Consider the following 15,394-nt stretch of genomic DNA (forward strand, 5'->3'; position numbering starts at 1 on the left):
CCCGTACCGACTCCTCATGCTGCTGCCAGGCCCGTAATCTGCCATGGGCCCCTGTACTGCCTCCTCATGCTGCTGCCAGGTCCAGAGTGTGTCATGGGTCCCTGTACGGCCTCCCATTGCTGCTGTCTCTATCGCCACACTCTGCCATGTGCCACTTTCAGGTCTCCTCACACTGCTGGTGGTTTCCATTTTTGTCATAGGGTGCTGTATGGCCTCCCATTGCTGCTGCCTCCACCGCCACACTGTGGCTCCACACTCTGGTTTTGGCCCCGTGACTGGCCAAATGAGTGAAGTGTGCGGTGATTCTAAGATCGACGGCACTCATCTGCATGTCATACTGCCTGACAGTATTATTTCTCTTCCCCAGCAGACTCCAAGGGCATTTAAATTAAAGGTACAGTGTTCAGCACTAATATTAAGTCTCTCTGAAGCCTAGAAACACCCTTTTTTAAGTTAAATTCACAGCGAATATATTCGACTCGAATCGAAATTTTTCCACGAATTCGCCGAATCAGTCGAATCGAATTTTTGAATACTTCGCTCATCTCTAATTGGTGTCATTGGGCACCATTGTTGGTGTCAATGTGAGGAATTGTGCCCCATCACTAGTGCCATTGGAAAGAATATGCCCCGTCTCTGGTGTTATTGGGCCTCATTGTTGTGTCATTGGGAGGAACTGTGCCCCATCTTTGGTGTCATTGGGAGGAATTGTATCCCATCGTTGTTGTCATTGGGAGCAATTGTGCCCCTACGTTGGTGTCAGTGAATGAAGTAGTGCTCCAAGGGCCAGATAAAAGCAAGCAAAAGGCCATCCGCAGTTTGGAGACCACTGCACTAGAGAGACAGCATTCTGTGAATGAAGGCACACTAAAGCTGGATACACTTGGGTAAAATATAGCCAGGACAGAAGGGACCAGGCAAATTTCAATTTGTATGTAGCCCTTCTTGTTTGACAGAAGCCAATCAGATTCTGATCAGATTCTGCTGAACAGTCCTGACGAAAAACCTTCTTCGATCAGCAGCTTGCAGCCAATTGGCTGCGGTGTTGATCAGTGTATTTTGACAGTGGCGTGGGGGATTCCTGTATCTATCTTGCTGGTGTGGGTGCAGGAATCTGTTGTCTTTTGTCCGTTTAGCCCACTGGCTGAATGAAAAAAAAACTGCCAGTGTGAACCCAGTTTTAGGCCTCTTTCAGATGCTAGCACCCGTTCTGCATGCAGGAGATGTGTGTTTTATCTGCTCCCGGCTGTGTGCTAGCAACCAATGGAAGCCTCAGGGGCATATCAAAATTCAACAGCTGTGTAGAGCACAGCCCCCATAGGACTGCAATATAGAAGACACCATGGGGTTTATTTACTAAAGCTGGAGAGTCCAAAATCAGACTCCCTTCTGCATAGAAACCAATCAGCTTCCAAGTTTCATTGCCAAATCTTCATTGAACAAGCTGAGGTTAGAAGCTGATTGGTTTCTATGCAGAAGGGAGTCTGATTTTGGACTCTCCAGCTTTAGTAAATAAACCCCCATGTGTGCATAACCACTAGCAGTTTTGCATGCAATGCATTTTCTGTAATGCTATGGGCTAAAATACACTGCAGCTGTGGCTCCCAGACACCAAAACAGATGTATAAGGAGCATTCAAGTCAGATCAGGACTTTCCATTTTACAGGTATAAAAAGGGATGCTAGCGTAGCGGTACTACATGCAGTAATAAGTGGAAAGTGTGTCCTATTACTGATACATGCCGCAGGCCAGTCCAGAGACCATTAATCAAGATGGCAGACAACAGTGTTGGTGCGTGCATGGAACAGCATGTGGTGATGAAGTTTCTTGTGAACGAAGGTGTAAAACCGACAGATATCTACAGAAGACTTCAAGCACAGTACAGTGATGAGACGCTCAGCTGCAGTACAGGGGCGGACGTACCATTTGGAAACTGGGGCACTGCCTGAGGGCCCGGGGTCAGTAGGGGGCCCCATTAGATGCCCCTGGTATCTTTTTCATAGGCTTTTTTGAGTGTGGGCAAGGACACAGGGGCCCCATGATCCCCTATTACCCGGGGGCCCCATGAGTTGTCAGTCCGCCCCTGCTGCAGTAATACATTTAAATGGTGTAAATGTTTCAAGGATGGCCGTATGTCTGTCAGTGAGGATCCCAGGCCGTGATGGTTCCCAGCCCACAGCAGTCATTCCTGTGAACATTCAGCATGTGGAACACCTGATCCAATTATATGGATATACAACGCATAGCCTGTCGTGAAATTGCACAAGAGACAAATCTTTCTGTGGGAACGGTAAACACAATGATGACGAAGTGAAGCCGGCTGTCCTAGGATGGTTCAGGCATACTGTCAAATATTTCTATGTAAAAGATTTCCAGGCATTAGTTAACCATTTCAATACCGTGCAATTTTACACCTTCCTGCCCAGGCCATTTTTCAGGTTTCAGCGCTCTCACACTTTGAATGACAATTGTGCGGTCATACAACACTGTACCCAAACTAAAATTTTATCATTTTCTTCACACAACTAGAGCTTTCTTTTGGTGGTATTTAATCACCGCTGGGGTTTTTATTTTTTGCTAACGTAACAAAAAAAGTCCAAAAATTTTGAAAAAAAAACACATTTTTCTTTGTTTCTGTTATAAAAGTTTACAAATAAATAATTGTTCTTCATAAATTTAGGCCGAGATGTATTCTGCTACATGTCTTTGGTGAAAATAACTCAAATTAGGATGTATTATTTAGTTTGTAGGAAAGTTATAGAGTTCACAAACTATGGTATAGATCTGAATATTGATCAATCCTGATTCATGCCATCCATTGTATACTAGTGCCTAGCTGTGAATGGTCACAGCGATCACATGCACATGTCATGTGATTAGCTGTGGCCAAATCACAGCTAAGCACCAAAAAAAAAAAAAAACCTGAATGAATCGATGTCATTCCCCAAAGTAGTACAATGTTACTATGGTAACATTGTACTACATTGGTCATAGTGAAATATGAAAAAAAAATCTTAAAAAAAGAAAAAAAATTTAATAAAAAATAATAAAAAAATGAAAAAAAAATATTTTTTTTTCATACTGTCACCAGTCAGTGTCCCTGATCACCGCCATGCCAGTTATATGATGACGCTGTACTGCACTGGTGACAGTATGTAAAAAAAAAATAGTGAAACTAATTTCTTTAATTTTTTCATTTTCCGAAAAATTATGACAAAAAAAAATACAACTTCAAAAAACTCGCCATGCCTCTTATGAAGTACATCGGACTGTCTACTCTGCAAAAAGGGGTCATTTGGGGGATATCTGTACTGTTCTGACATTCGTGGACCTCAAGATATTAGATTGGCTGTCAGTACTTCAGGATTGATCAATATTCAGATCTATACCATAGTTTGTGAACTCTATAACCTTCCTACAAACTAAAAAATACATCCTAATTTGGGTTATTTTCACCAAAGACATGTAGCAGAATACATCTTGGCCTAAATGTATGAAGAACAATTATTTATTTGCAAACTTTTATAACAGAAACAAAGAAAAACGTGTTTTTTTTCAAAATTTTTGGTCTTTTTTTGTTAATTTAGCAAAAAATAAAAACCCCAGCGGTGATTAAATACCACCAAAAGAAAGCTCTAGTTGTGTGAAGAAAATGATAAAATTTTAGTTTGGGTACAATGTTGTATGACCGCGCAATTGTCATTCAAAGTATGAGAGCGCTGAAACCTGAAAACTGGCCTGGGCAGGAAGTTGTAAAATTGCCCGGTATTGAAATGGTTAAATAAGGCATGTTTTTGTAGAAACAGACTACTTGTGAGATAAAAATCACATGAGATATTTTGCAACAAAAATTCATACACTATTTATCTCTTAATGAATTTACCCTCACAGACACAATTGGAAGAGTTCTTTATAAAAAAAATATATTGTTCCCTGATGTAAATGTAATATTAATTACACGATCCAGAGATGTAGATACACCACGAAGATCCTCTCCCACTGATACTGTACCCATTCTACAAATCAAAACAAAATACCAAAAGTAAAACATAAAATTATATTATAATTATATATATTATATATATATATATAATTATATTAAATTACTTTTGCACAGTAACATCCTACAGGTGCATGTTTGCTGTGTCTCCCACGTGGCTTCTCGCGAAATGCAAACAGGACTTTCTTATGGCTTTCTTCCAACAATGGCTTTCTTCTTGCCACTCTTCCATAAAGGCCAGATTTGTGGAGCACGACTAATAGTTGTCCTGTGGACAGATTCTCCCACCTGAGCTGTGGATCTCTGCAGCTCCTCCAGAGTTACCATGGACCTCTTGGCTGCTTCTCTGATTAATGCTCTCCTTGCCCGGGCTGTCAGTTTAGGTGGACGGCCATGTCTTGGTAGGTTTGCAGTTGTGCCATACTCTTTCCATTTTCGGATGATGGATTGAACAGTGCTCCGTGAGATGTTCAAAGCTTGGCATATTTTTTTATAACCTAACCCTAAACTTCTCCACAGCTTTATCCCTGACCTGTCTGATGTGTTCCTTCATGATGCCATTTGTTTACTAATGTTCTCTAACAAACCTCTGAGGGCTTCACAGAACAGCTGTATTTATACTGAGATTAAATTACACACAGGTGGACTCTATTTACTAATTAGGTGACTTCTGAAGGCAATTGGTTCCACTAGATTTTTGTTAGGGGTATCAGAGTAGAGGGGACTGAATACAAATGCACGCCACACTTTTCAGATATTTGTAAAAAAAATTTAAAAACTTTTATCATTTTCATTCCACTTCACAATTATGTGCCACTTTGTGTTGGTCTATCACATATAATTCCAATAAAATAAATTTACGTTTTTGGTTGTAACATGACAAAATGTGGAGAATTTCAAGGGGTATGAATACTTTTTCAAGACACTATATATCCATATTATTAACTGATGGAGTGCTGTAATTTTGTTCACATAGTTATCAAATGTTAATGCCTTTTCTGGAAAACAAAGCATGTTTACTGAGCTCAGTAGCTCAAGCTCCAATTCACACACAGCTAAATGATTCAGGGGAGTGGTTCTCTAACCCTGCATTCTCTCCCTGCCATCCCTGTAACTGACAGCTGCACCATGTATGATATGTTTATTTGTAACATAAAGATTATATATACATTGATAAAAGATAAATAAAATATCAGTTTAAAACATACCATAGAAATTTTTTTTTAAACGACCTGAAACCATTACATTTTGCTTTATATATTTGAATATTTGCTAAGGGATAATGATATCATAAGGGATTGTTGCTTTGTAATTAAACCAGTTAAGATAAATATGTATTTCATGTGAAAACTTTTACCATAAATGGCCAGCCTTAATTTTTAATTTTTTTTGTAATATATGAGATGCTGTATTAAAAATATGTATTCTCTGTGCAACCTTGATAATTATAACTTTTGTTGTGTTAATCCTTCCAGTGTTTTAAAGTTGCTGCAGTGCACGGAAGGTGACCTCACAAACAAAAAACTTAATAAAAAAAACAGTGCTGCGCTTTATTAATGTATCAAAAATTATAATAAATAACATATCCTAAACCAGTGACACTAGTATAGTGAGAAACATTCAACATGTGCATAGCTGAATCTTAAATTACATATATATCATATGACCGAATTAAAAAAAAACAATTAACTTTTAGAGACTGTCACCACCCCTGTGATGTTGCTACGTAATGAAAAATTAGACTACAGAATCATCAAAACATATGTATAATGTGATTGTGTCTATATTGTGACACACAAAATTTGCAAAATAAACTATAGTTTATTCAAAAGACATGCTTGTAAGTTAATTGGATCCTGTCTAAATTGGCCCTAATATGTGTATGTATGAATGTGAGTTAGGGACCTTAGATTGTACACCCCTTGAGGTGGTTAGGGACTGATGTGAATGTATAATATATATGTGTAAAGTGCTGTGTAAATTGACAGTGCTATATAACTACCAGAAATAAATAAATAAATAAAAATAAATAAATAGTGCTGCCACTAGAGGGTTCCACCACCTCTGTGATAATAACCATGTCTAGTGTTAGACTAAGAATTCACCCAGTCCAAGTCCACATCTTCAAATATAACAGTCCCAATGTGTATACAAATACAAATGATGTTTCTTCAGTGATGCCCACCACCGTTCACTCTTTGCTCTCACCTTAATTTAAAACCTACAGTGAGGAACAGAAGTATTTGAACACCCTGCGATTTTGCAAGTTCTCCCACTTAGAAATCATGGAGGGGTCTGAAATTCACATTGTAGGTGCATTCCCACTCTGAGACAGAATTAAAAAAAATTCAGGAAATCACATTGTATGATTTTTAAAGAATTTATTTGTCTTGCATTGCTGAACATAAGTATTTGAACACCTGAGAAAATCCGTGTTAATATTTGGTACAGAAGCCTTTGTTTGCAATTACAGAGGTCAAACGTTTCCTGTAGTTCTTTACCAGGTTTGCACACACTGCAACAGGGATTTTGGCCCACTCCTACACACAGATCTCCTCTAGATCTGTCAGGTTTCGGGGCTATCGCTGAGCAACACGGAGTTTCAGCTCCCTCCAAAGATGTTCTATTGGATTTAGGTCTGGGGACTGGCTAGGCCACTCCAGAACCTTGATATGCTTCTTACGAAGCCACTCCTTGGTTATCCTGGCTGTGTGCTTTGGGTCGTTGTCATGTTGGAAGACCCAGCCACGACCCATCTTCAATGCTTTGACTGAGGGAAGGAGGTTGTTGCTCAAAATCTCACAATAAATGGCCCCATTCATCCTCTCCTTAATACAGTGCAGTTGTCCTGTCCCCTTCGCAGAAAAGCACCCCCAAAGTATGATGTTACCACCCCCATGCTTCACAGTAGGGATGGTGTTCTTGGGATGCAACTCATCCTTCTTTATCCTCCAAACACGACGAGTGAAGTTTAGACCAAAAAAATCTAATTTGGTCTCATCTGAACACATGACTTTCTCCCATGCCTCCTCTGGATCATCCAGATGGTCATTGGCAAACTTCAGACGGGCCTGGACATGTGATGACTTGAGCAGGGGAACCTTCCGTGCAATGCATGATTTGAAACCATGACGGCGTAGTGTTCTACCGACAGTGACCTTTGAAACTGTGGTCCCAGCTCTCTTCATTTCATTGACCAGCTCCTCCCTTGTAGTACTGGGCTGATTTCTCACCTTTCTTATCATCAGTGATACCCCACGAGGTGACATCTTGCATGGAGCCCCAGTCTGAGGGAGACTGACAGTCATCTTTAGCCTCTTCCATTTTCTAACAGTTGCTCCAACAGTTGATCTATTTTCACCAAGCAGCTTGGCAATTGCCCCATAGCCCTTTCCAGCCTTGTGGAGATGCACAATTTTGTCTCTGGTGTCTTTTGACAGCTCATTGGTCTTGCCCATGGTAGTAGTTGGCGTTTGACTGACTGTGGGGTGGACAGGTGTCTTTAAAGAGCTCAGACAGATGCTACTAAATTAGATTAATGAGTGGAGTAGAGGTGGACTTTTTAAAGGCACAGTAACAGGTCTTTGAGAGCCAGAATTCTTGCTGTTTCTTAGGTGTTCAAATACTTATGTTCAGCAGTGCAAGACAAATAAATTCTTTAAAAATCATACAATGTGATTTCCTGAATTTTTTTTTAAATTCTGTCTCTCAGAGTGGGAATGCACCTACAATGTGAATTTCAGACCCCTCCATGATTTCTAAGTGGGAGAACTTGCAAAATCGCAGGGTGTTCAAATACTTCTGTTCCTCTCTGTATATGAAGGTCACTAAGCTCTAAATAGTTGCGCAAAATATCCTTCCTTCAATTCTTCCTTGCAGGTACATCCATGGAACCAGACCGCCCAGAATATATCTCTCCACCATAGTCACAGATAAGACAAAAACTGCACATACTGTTTTACCATGTAGAAGCACCATAAACCATTTATTAAACCAATGAAAATGCGCTCACAAAACAAATGGACTATTAAACAGTAGTGCATCACTTTAAGAAGGGAATAGCTGTATAATCAAATAGTATCCCCTTTAAGAATAAGATAGTAGGATCACCAAGCCCTCATCTCTGTGTAAAACACTCTTCCTAGTAGCGTGATGGCTCCACCCTGATGTGTTTAGTCGCTTCTTGTGACTTCTTCCAAATGGAAAAAAACTTGAGGAAAACTTCAATGAGGAAGGAAAGCCATACACCACACAAAACCCTCATGTAAGTGGAAGTAGCCTCAGTCTAGACTCTGTCCAGGCCACACCCCTAATACGTTTCACTCCGCCCATGTGGCTTAGCCATGGGAATAGAGATTCGACCAATGGAGAGATAAACACCTCATTGACTGCTGCTCAACTGAGAAAAAGACCAATATCTGGTGAATGTTGGCAGATATGCGGCTCCTGGGACTTCTTTCCTTCCTGATGTTGGTAATCCCTTGCAAAAGCAAAAAAAGTGAATCCCAAAAAAAATTTAATAGTACAGTGTTAAAAAAATTAAAGAAAGTAAATAATAAAATAAAAAAAAGTTTTAAAGTGCTCTCATTCCCCTGTGCTCACGCACAAAGGTGAACACGAGCATCAGTCAAACATGCATGTGTAAATGGCGATTGCACCACACATATGAGGTATTTCTGAAAACATAAGAGTTAGAGCAATAACTCTAGCTACAGACCTCCTGTGAAATTCTAAACCTGTTACCTGTAAAGGCTTTTAAAGCATTGCCTATGGAGATTTTTAGGTACTGCAATTTAGTGCCATTCCACGGGCATATACAAATGTAAAGCGTGACATGTTAGGTATCTATGTACTTGGCCTAACATCATCTTGTTTGTTTTACCAAAAAATTGGGTATTATATTGTTTTTGTGTTCACTGTGACTCAGTAAAGTGTATTAATTCATGAAAATTTGAGTTTGATAAACCGCTGCTCAAGTATCCTGCAACATAAAAAAAAACTGCAACAACAACCAAACAGCCAGTTTATTCTCTAGGGCAGTGGTTCTTAACCTGGGTTCGATCGAACCCCAGGGGTTCGGTGAGTCAGTCTCGCGGGTTCGGCGGAGGTGAAGACCCACACCCGACTCATATGATTCGTGCAGTAAATATTCATTATTATGTTTTTGTTTTTGTGTGAAAATCATGTTTTAATGGTTTTGTTCTTTGTTCTTAACGGTTTTGTTCATTTTGTGCACCTATGTATAAATATATACCTAAATATATACCTATGTTTTGAATTTTAAAAATCATATTTTATTTTTCCAATTAAGAAGGGTTCGGTGAATGCACAATTGAAACTGGTGGGGTTCAGTACCTCCAACAAGGTTAAGAACCACTGCTCTAGGGTCTTTGTTTAAAAAAAAAAAAAAAAAAAAAAAATATATATATATATATATATATATATATATATATATATATATATATATTTTATAAATGTTTGGGGGTTTTAAGTCATTTTCTAGCAAAAGCGCTACTTTTTCCATGTATGAGAGAAATGTCAAAATTAGCCTGGATGGGAACTAGTCAAATAAAATGCTACAGTTTTTCATTTTAATTTGCATTCTGTTTGCATTCTATTTTGCATTCAGGGTATGCTATATCCCCCATTAGTTGTACACTTCTATAATATATCTTGATCTCAACTTTTTTTTTACAGATGGGAAGCTTAGCATCGTCTGGAGACATTGTAGTTATATCATGGGAAAATCTCTCAAGTTTGATCATCCATCTTTTTGCATCATCTATGTTGCAGCAAATTTATACGTCCTATGGATGCTCTGTACTGGCAACTGTTACTACATTTTACATACGACCAGTATACAACTATAAGTATCAGAGCTTATGTATCCATTTGTGGAGGAAAGCCTATGGGGCATGATTATACCTTTCTATGGCATGCATTTAATTTTTATCAAACTTAATTATTTATCATTTATAATTATTTATTATATATAATTTTTATTATTGTCCGTAAATACTTATCATGATTTCTGCCCTACTAATCACATATTGTTAGCTATTGATTATAAATGGATGGCAATTTAAATTACATTGTTAACCATTTTGAAGGTGAACTCCAGGCAGATATAAAACTTTTTATATGAGGTGCACTGCTGCATATACAGTATATGACTGCTTGCCTGGATTTGACTTACATTTAAATCAGTTTACATAAAGTTGATGGTGGAAGGGTCCTGTGTGTTCTTAGGTTTACATCACCGGGGGCTGCGTTCTGTGTGTAACACAGCTCATTAACTTCAGTGGGCTGCCCTACCTGCAGAAACACAGGGAAAAAAAAGTCCTTGACCCATTTTTTGTGGTTTTGCGCACAAAAATTTGTGTGTTTTGCCAATGCTTGGAGGAGCCATTAAAGGCTAAGCTCACCTTTAGTAACGTGTTACATGTTATACCCATATTTAGGGTATAACATCTTACCAGGCTGCGCCCCCCTGCTCAGCCCTCCATCCCACACTGTGACAACGTGCAGGGGTCCTTCTCCCCACACCCACTGTCACCCTGACAGATGGACTTGTAGTCTGAACTGCGAGCGCACCGATCAGCATGCCCATACTTCAGTCACACTGCCTACAGCTCAGGAACCATCTGCCTGTACAGAGGTATGGGCAGAGAGTTCTAGGCAGGAGCCTGATAGTGCACCCATGATCCAATGATGGCAAGTGCAGTGCTCTGCAGGCTTCTAAGAAGAAAAAGTTAAAGCGGAGTTCTACTCACTCTGTAAAAAAATAAAAGTCAGCAGCTACAAAAACTGTAGCTGCTGACTTTTAAAAAACAGCCACTCACCTGTCCCACGATCCTGCAAGCCCATTTCACTGACCGTCCTGTATTCCAGATGCCGGCATCTTCAGTGTGTGCACCAGGCTGTGCCAGCTTGTGGCTTCACAGCCGGGTGCCCAACGGGTGCCCCGTTGTCTTCTGGGACCTGTCACGTTTCCTACTAGATTTCGGGAAGGGAGTGTAGAAGGGCAACTTCCGTTTCCGATCGCCTAGGCATTCGCAGCGGAAGTGGGTACTTGTCAAATTCGGGTTCCCGTTCCCCTGCTCCACAAAGGTGCCAATTCTTAATGGGGAGTGGGGGACCAACCTTTAAAGCAGAACTTCCCCTTTTGGGTGGAGCTCCACTTTACATGCACCTTTTTTCACCTGCTAAATGATATACATTTATATTTTTTTTTCAAAAGGTAAACTTAGCCTTTAAAAATGCCCCCCCCCCCCGTACATTTGCTAAAGAGCAGCACAAGTTCTTGTGAACTTAGGCTAATAGCATATCAATCAAATTTTCCATTAATGAGCATGTTATCATTTGATTAGAATGTCTGTAGGTGTCTTATGATCTTTTCCTTACATTGCCTTTTTCTTTCAGAACCCGACATGAGACCATGGACCATTGTGATTGTTCCTGCCATCATCTGTCTTCTTGTTGCTGTAGCTGTTATTTGTGGAGTATTTCTGTACAAGAGTAAGTGTTAGAACTGAACAATCTTTGCTTTTAGAACTGATTATCTCAGGCCTTACTGTCTACTGTGGACAAATTTTGTCAAACTTGTTTTTGTCTTTCTTTAGTAAGGGATCATCTTCTCTCTGTTCTCAGCTGTATAAGAAGCTCAGGGAGGAGACACAGCAGCACACTGGTCTTCCCAGTGAATGGCTGTGCAGGAGGGGTGTCAGCACAAGTCTGATTATTGGAGGAGAGAAGGGTGAGATCTCAGCACAGCTAGAGAACTGACCACGCTGTGCTCTTGTGCCTAGTGTGGTCCATTTTTAATAGGAAAGCAAAGGGACTTGCAGGAACACCAGGGATTTCACACAAAGGAAGCAATACAAAATACGAGTTTATGGTACAGCAGGCACATATCAAGAATATAAAATGTTGGGTTTAAATATTTTTCAATTTTCAAGCCATATGATACCATATAAGCCACTCCTAGCCATGGATCAGTGAATGGCCATCCTTCTCCCCTTATTTTGTATAGTTACTGGCTTCATTCACTAGGCTCCAAGTATTGTCAGTGGTACTCTCATGTCACATGGATTGTAAAGATTGCCTGTTTGTTGCCTGGGCATTGTAAGAAGTGCCTTTATGTTGATCAAGTATTGTAACAAATACCAGTTGGTTGTCAAATATTGTAACAAATGCCCACTTGTCAGCCAAGTATTGTAATAAGTTCCAGTTGGTTGTCCAATATTGTAATGAGTGCCCACGTGTCATCCAAGTATTGTAATAGGTGCCAGTTGGTTGTCCAACATTGTACTGAGTGCCTATTTGTCAGCCAACTATTGAAATAAATGACGGTTGATTGGCCAATAATTGTAATGAGTGCCCACTTGTCAGCCATGTATTGTAATAAATGCCAGTTGGTTGTTCAATATTGTAACGAGTGCCCACTTGTCAGCCAAATATTGTATTAAATGGCAGTTGGTTGTCCAATATTGTAACGAGTGCCTACTTGTCAGCCAAATATTGTATTAAATGGCAGTTGGTTGTCCAATATTGTAACGAGTGCCTACTTGTCAAACATGTATTGTAATAAATGCTGGTTGGTTGTCCAACATTGTAATGAGTGCCCACTTGTCAGCCATGTTTTGTAATTATTTATCTATTTATTTCAGGTACTTATATAGTGCCGTCCATTTATGCAGCGCTTTACATATATATTGTACATTCACATCAGTCCCTAACCCTCAAGGGGTGTACAATCTAAGGTCCCCAACTCACATTCATACATACACATACTAGGGACAATTTAGACAGGAGCCAATTCACCTACCAGCATGTCTTTGGAGTGTGGGAGGAAACCCACACAGGCACAGAGAGGACATGCAAACTCCAGGCAGGAGGTGCCCTGGCTGGGATTTGAACCAACGACCCTAGTACTGCCAGGCGGAAGTCGTAACCATTTAGCCACTGTGTTGCCCTATAAATCCCAGTTGGTTGTCCAATATTGTAATGAGTGCCCACTTGTCAGCCAAGTATTGTAATAAATGCCAGTTGGTCGCTAAATATTGTAATGAATGCCCACTTGTCAGCCATGTATTGTAATAAGTTCTCCTTTTTTTAATCACATATTGTAATGAATGCTCACTTGTCAGCCATGTATTGTAATAAGTGCCCCTTTTTTATCATATTGTAATAAGTGCTCCTTTTTTTATCATATTGTAATGAGTGCTCATTTGGCATCCACATAGTATAACGATTGCTTGATTGTTGTACATTGGAAATATCGCCCAGTTATTGTTCACATCTTGCCACAACTAAATGCTGTTATCCACATACAGTAACTATTGCACACCAGTATTTTCTGATCATCCATATAGGTGCTGTGCCAGGTGCTACTTCTGTCTATCTTGTGGAAATTGTGTGAAATATGAAAAAGATATTCTAATTGATCCAGTTGTGGTTTGTTCTTCCAGAATAACTGGAACACTTCTGCCTGTGCCAGTCTATCCAGCTATTTCCTGTCTTTTTGCCTGCTGCCAATGAACTATATATTTTTTTAGTGGCTACTGTGGGCTAGGTCTTCCTAGGGTAGTGCAGATGAATTCCTCTTCCTGCTGCCAACTGCCATTCAATTTCTGTTCAATGCCATCTACAAAATCCTAAGGTGTCGGTATTCCCCATCCTAAATGCTATGGTTAAAACCTTCTTGGGTGGTTAGGGTTGGTCCAGAGTATAGTGATTAAGATGGAGACTTGGCACTATTTGAAAGCCACTTCTCCATTCCTGAATGAATCATCCATGGACACAACAAGTGAGGTGAAGATACTGTCCATTAACAGTAGGAAAGGACTACCTCAACTCTTCTGTACCATTTGTTCATCAGCTTCTCAGAAAATCAGGTGATAGTATTACGTAATACCTATAGTGTCCATTTCTGTTCCTTAAAATAACATCAGCAAAGAAGGTGAAAATAGGTCCATCTCTGCTCCTCACTGTCTAATGTTTCCTGCTAATGAAGGACTTAATTTTGGCTCAAGAGCTTCTGTAAACCAGGCAAGAGCCATTTTATTGTGTCCTTCAAAAGTACTAAAAACGACCAGAACTTGCCCTTCCTCCATGACTCCAAAGCATTTAGTTGAAATGGTGAATTTTGATGACATGTCCTAGTTCTTTTTTTGAGCAAAAGCAAATTTCAACACAGCAAAAACTCTTTATGTTGTTCTTTTACTTTCCGTCTATCTTTTATGGGCAATTAATTGTCCATGCTTTGTATATACAATTAGAATACCATACGGAAAATGCAGCTTTTTAACCGATCGTACAATAATCCGATCATTAGTACACAGCAATCCTCCGAAAAAGCACGAAAATTTTTAATACAGGATCGAACGATTTTCGTTTATCCAGTACAGTAGTCGTCCGAAAATACAATACAAATACATTACATTCTTCAGAATTTTTATTCCGTCGTTCAAGAATTTTCATAACTTTAGTAGCCTCTTCACTTTTGATATGACACTAGCATGCTGAAAAAAATGGACAATCATTCATCCGATATTCTGATCGTGTATACGAGGCTTAAATCTAACGTTCTTAATAACAGTATTTACATTTACTATCTACAAATGCTAGATAGCAATTTTTTTTTCATTAGGTTGAAAACTATGACTCCACTGGCCAACTAAAGGTTTATTTACACAGTTAAATATAGTTGTAGATGAGGCAGATAAAAGTATATCTATAGCCAAAACGTTTTTAGTTGTAGAAAGTAGGAAGGAATTAAAAGCCCTGTTAAAGTATTACTAAACCCCAGACCTTGCATTCACTATATCTGGTCTCCCAGGACCCTGCATTCACTATAGCTGCTGTCCCACAGTACACACAACATGGAAATGCCATTATTTTAGTAAATATAAACTGCTAAATACCTTTTCTCATCAGCAGTATATAGCAGTCTTGTGACTTCTATCAGTGTCCAGCAGAGCACTGGCTAGAGCTTGTAGGTGGAGTTTTCATTCTCCTATAGGAGGATGTAGAACCTCTGACTTCTGTCTGGACAGCGCTGATTGGCCCTGTGCTGATCACACACTCTCCCAAGAAACAAAAAACTTCTCTAACAATACATACCACACTGAGCATGCGCAGAGTGACGTCACACGATAAGTCTTATCAGAATATAAGAGGGGGACACTGGAAGAAGGGGAGGGTCAGAGAAGACAGGATCAAACAGCCTTTTTACACAATGCAGAGGATTAACCCCTTAGGTTTCACAGTGAGTATATCAAGCATACTTTATTGCATGTACAGACTGATTTTACTGTTGTGGGTTTAGTAACACTTTAAGCTGGCCATACGTTATACAATTCCCTGCCATGTTCCTTTAGATTTACCAAAAAC

At 39.6% G+C, this 15,394-nt stretch overlaps 1 protein-coding gene across 2 annotated transcripts in view; it reads left to right on the forward strand.

The window, feature by feature from the left end:
• LOC149460293 (major histocompatibility complex class I-related protein 1-like) overlaps window positions 1–15,394 on the forward strand; it is a 125,518-nt gene that overhangs the window by 102,595 nt on the left and 7,529 nt on the right. Inside the window, exon 7 of one of the 2 annotated variants that reach the window (XR_016313087.1) lies at window positions 9,698–11,518. Coding sequence is in view for 1 of the 2 variants with exons in the window: in XM_089679827.1 (XP_089535953.1) it covers window positions 11,423–11,518 (96 nt within the window). In the remaining variant the exon portion in view is untranslated. The remainder of the gene's footprint in view (window positions 1–9,697; window positions 11,519–15,394) is intronic. The other variant, XM_089679827.1, reaches the window with a different exon arrangement.

The sequence above is a fragment of the Staurois parvus genome, unplaced genomic scaffold (genome assembly GCF_062004578.1).
Source record: "Staurois parvus isolate SC_StPar_1 unplaced genomic scaffold, SC_StPar_1.0 ptg000232l, whole genome shotgun sequence".
In the NCBI taxonomy this organism is placed as follows: Eukaryota; Metazoa; Chordata; class Amphibia; order Anura; family Ranidae; genus Staurois; species Staurois parvus.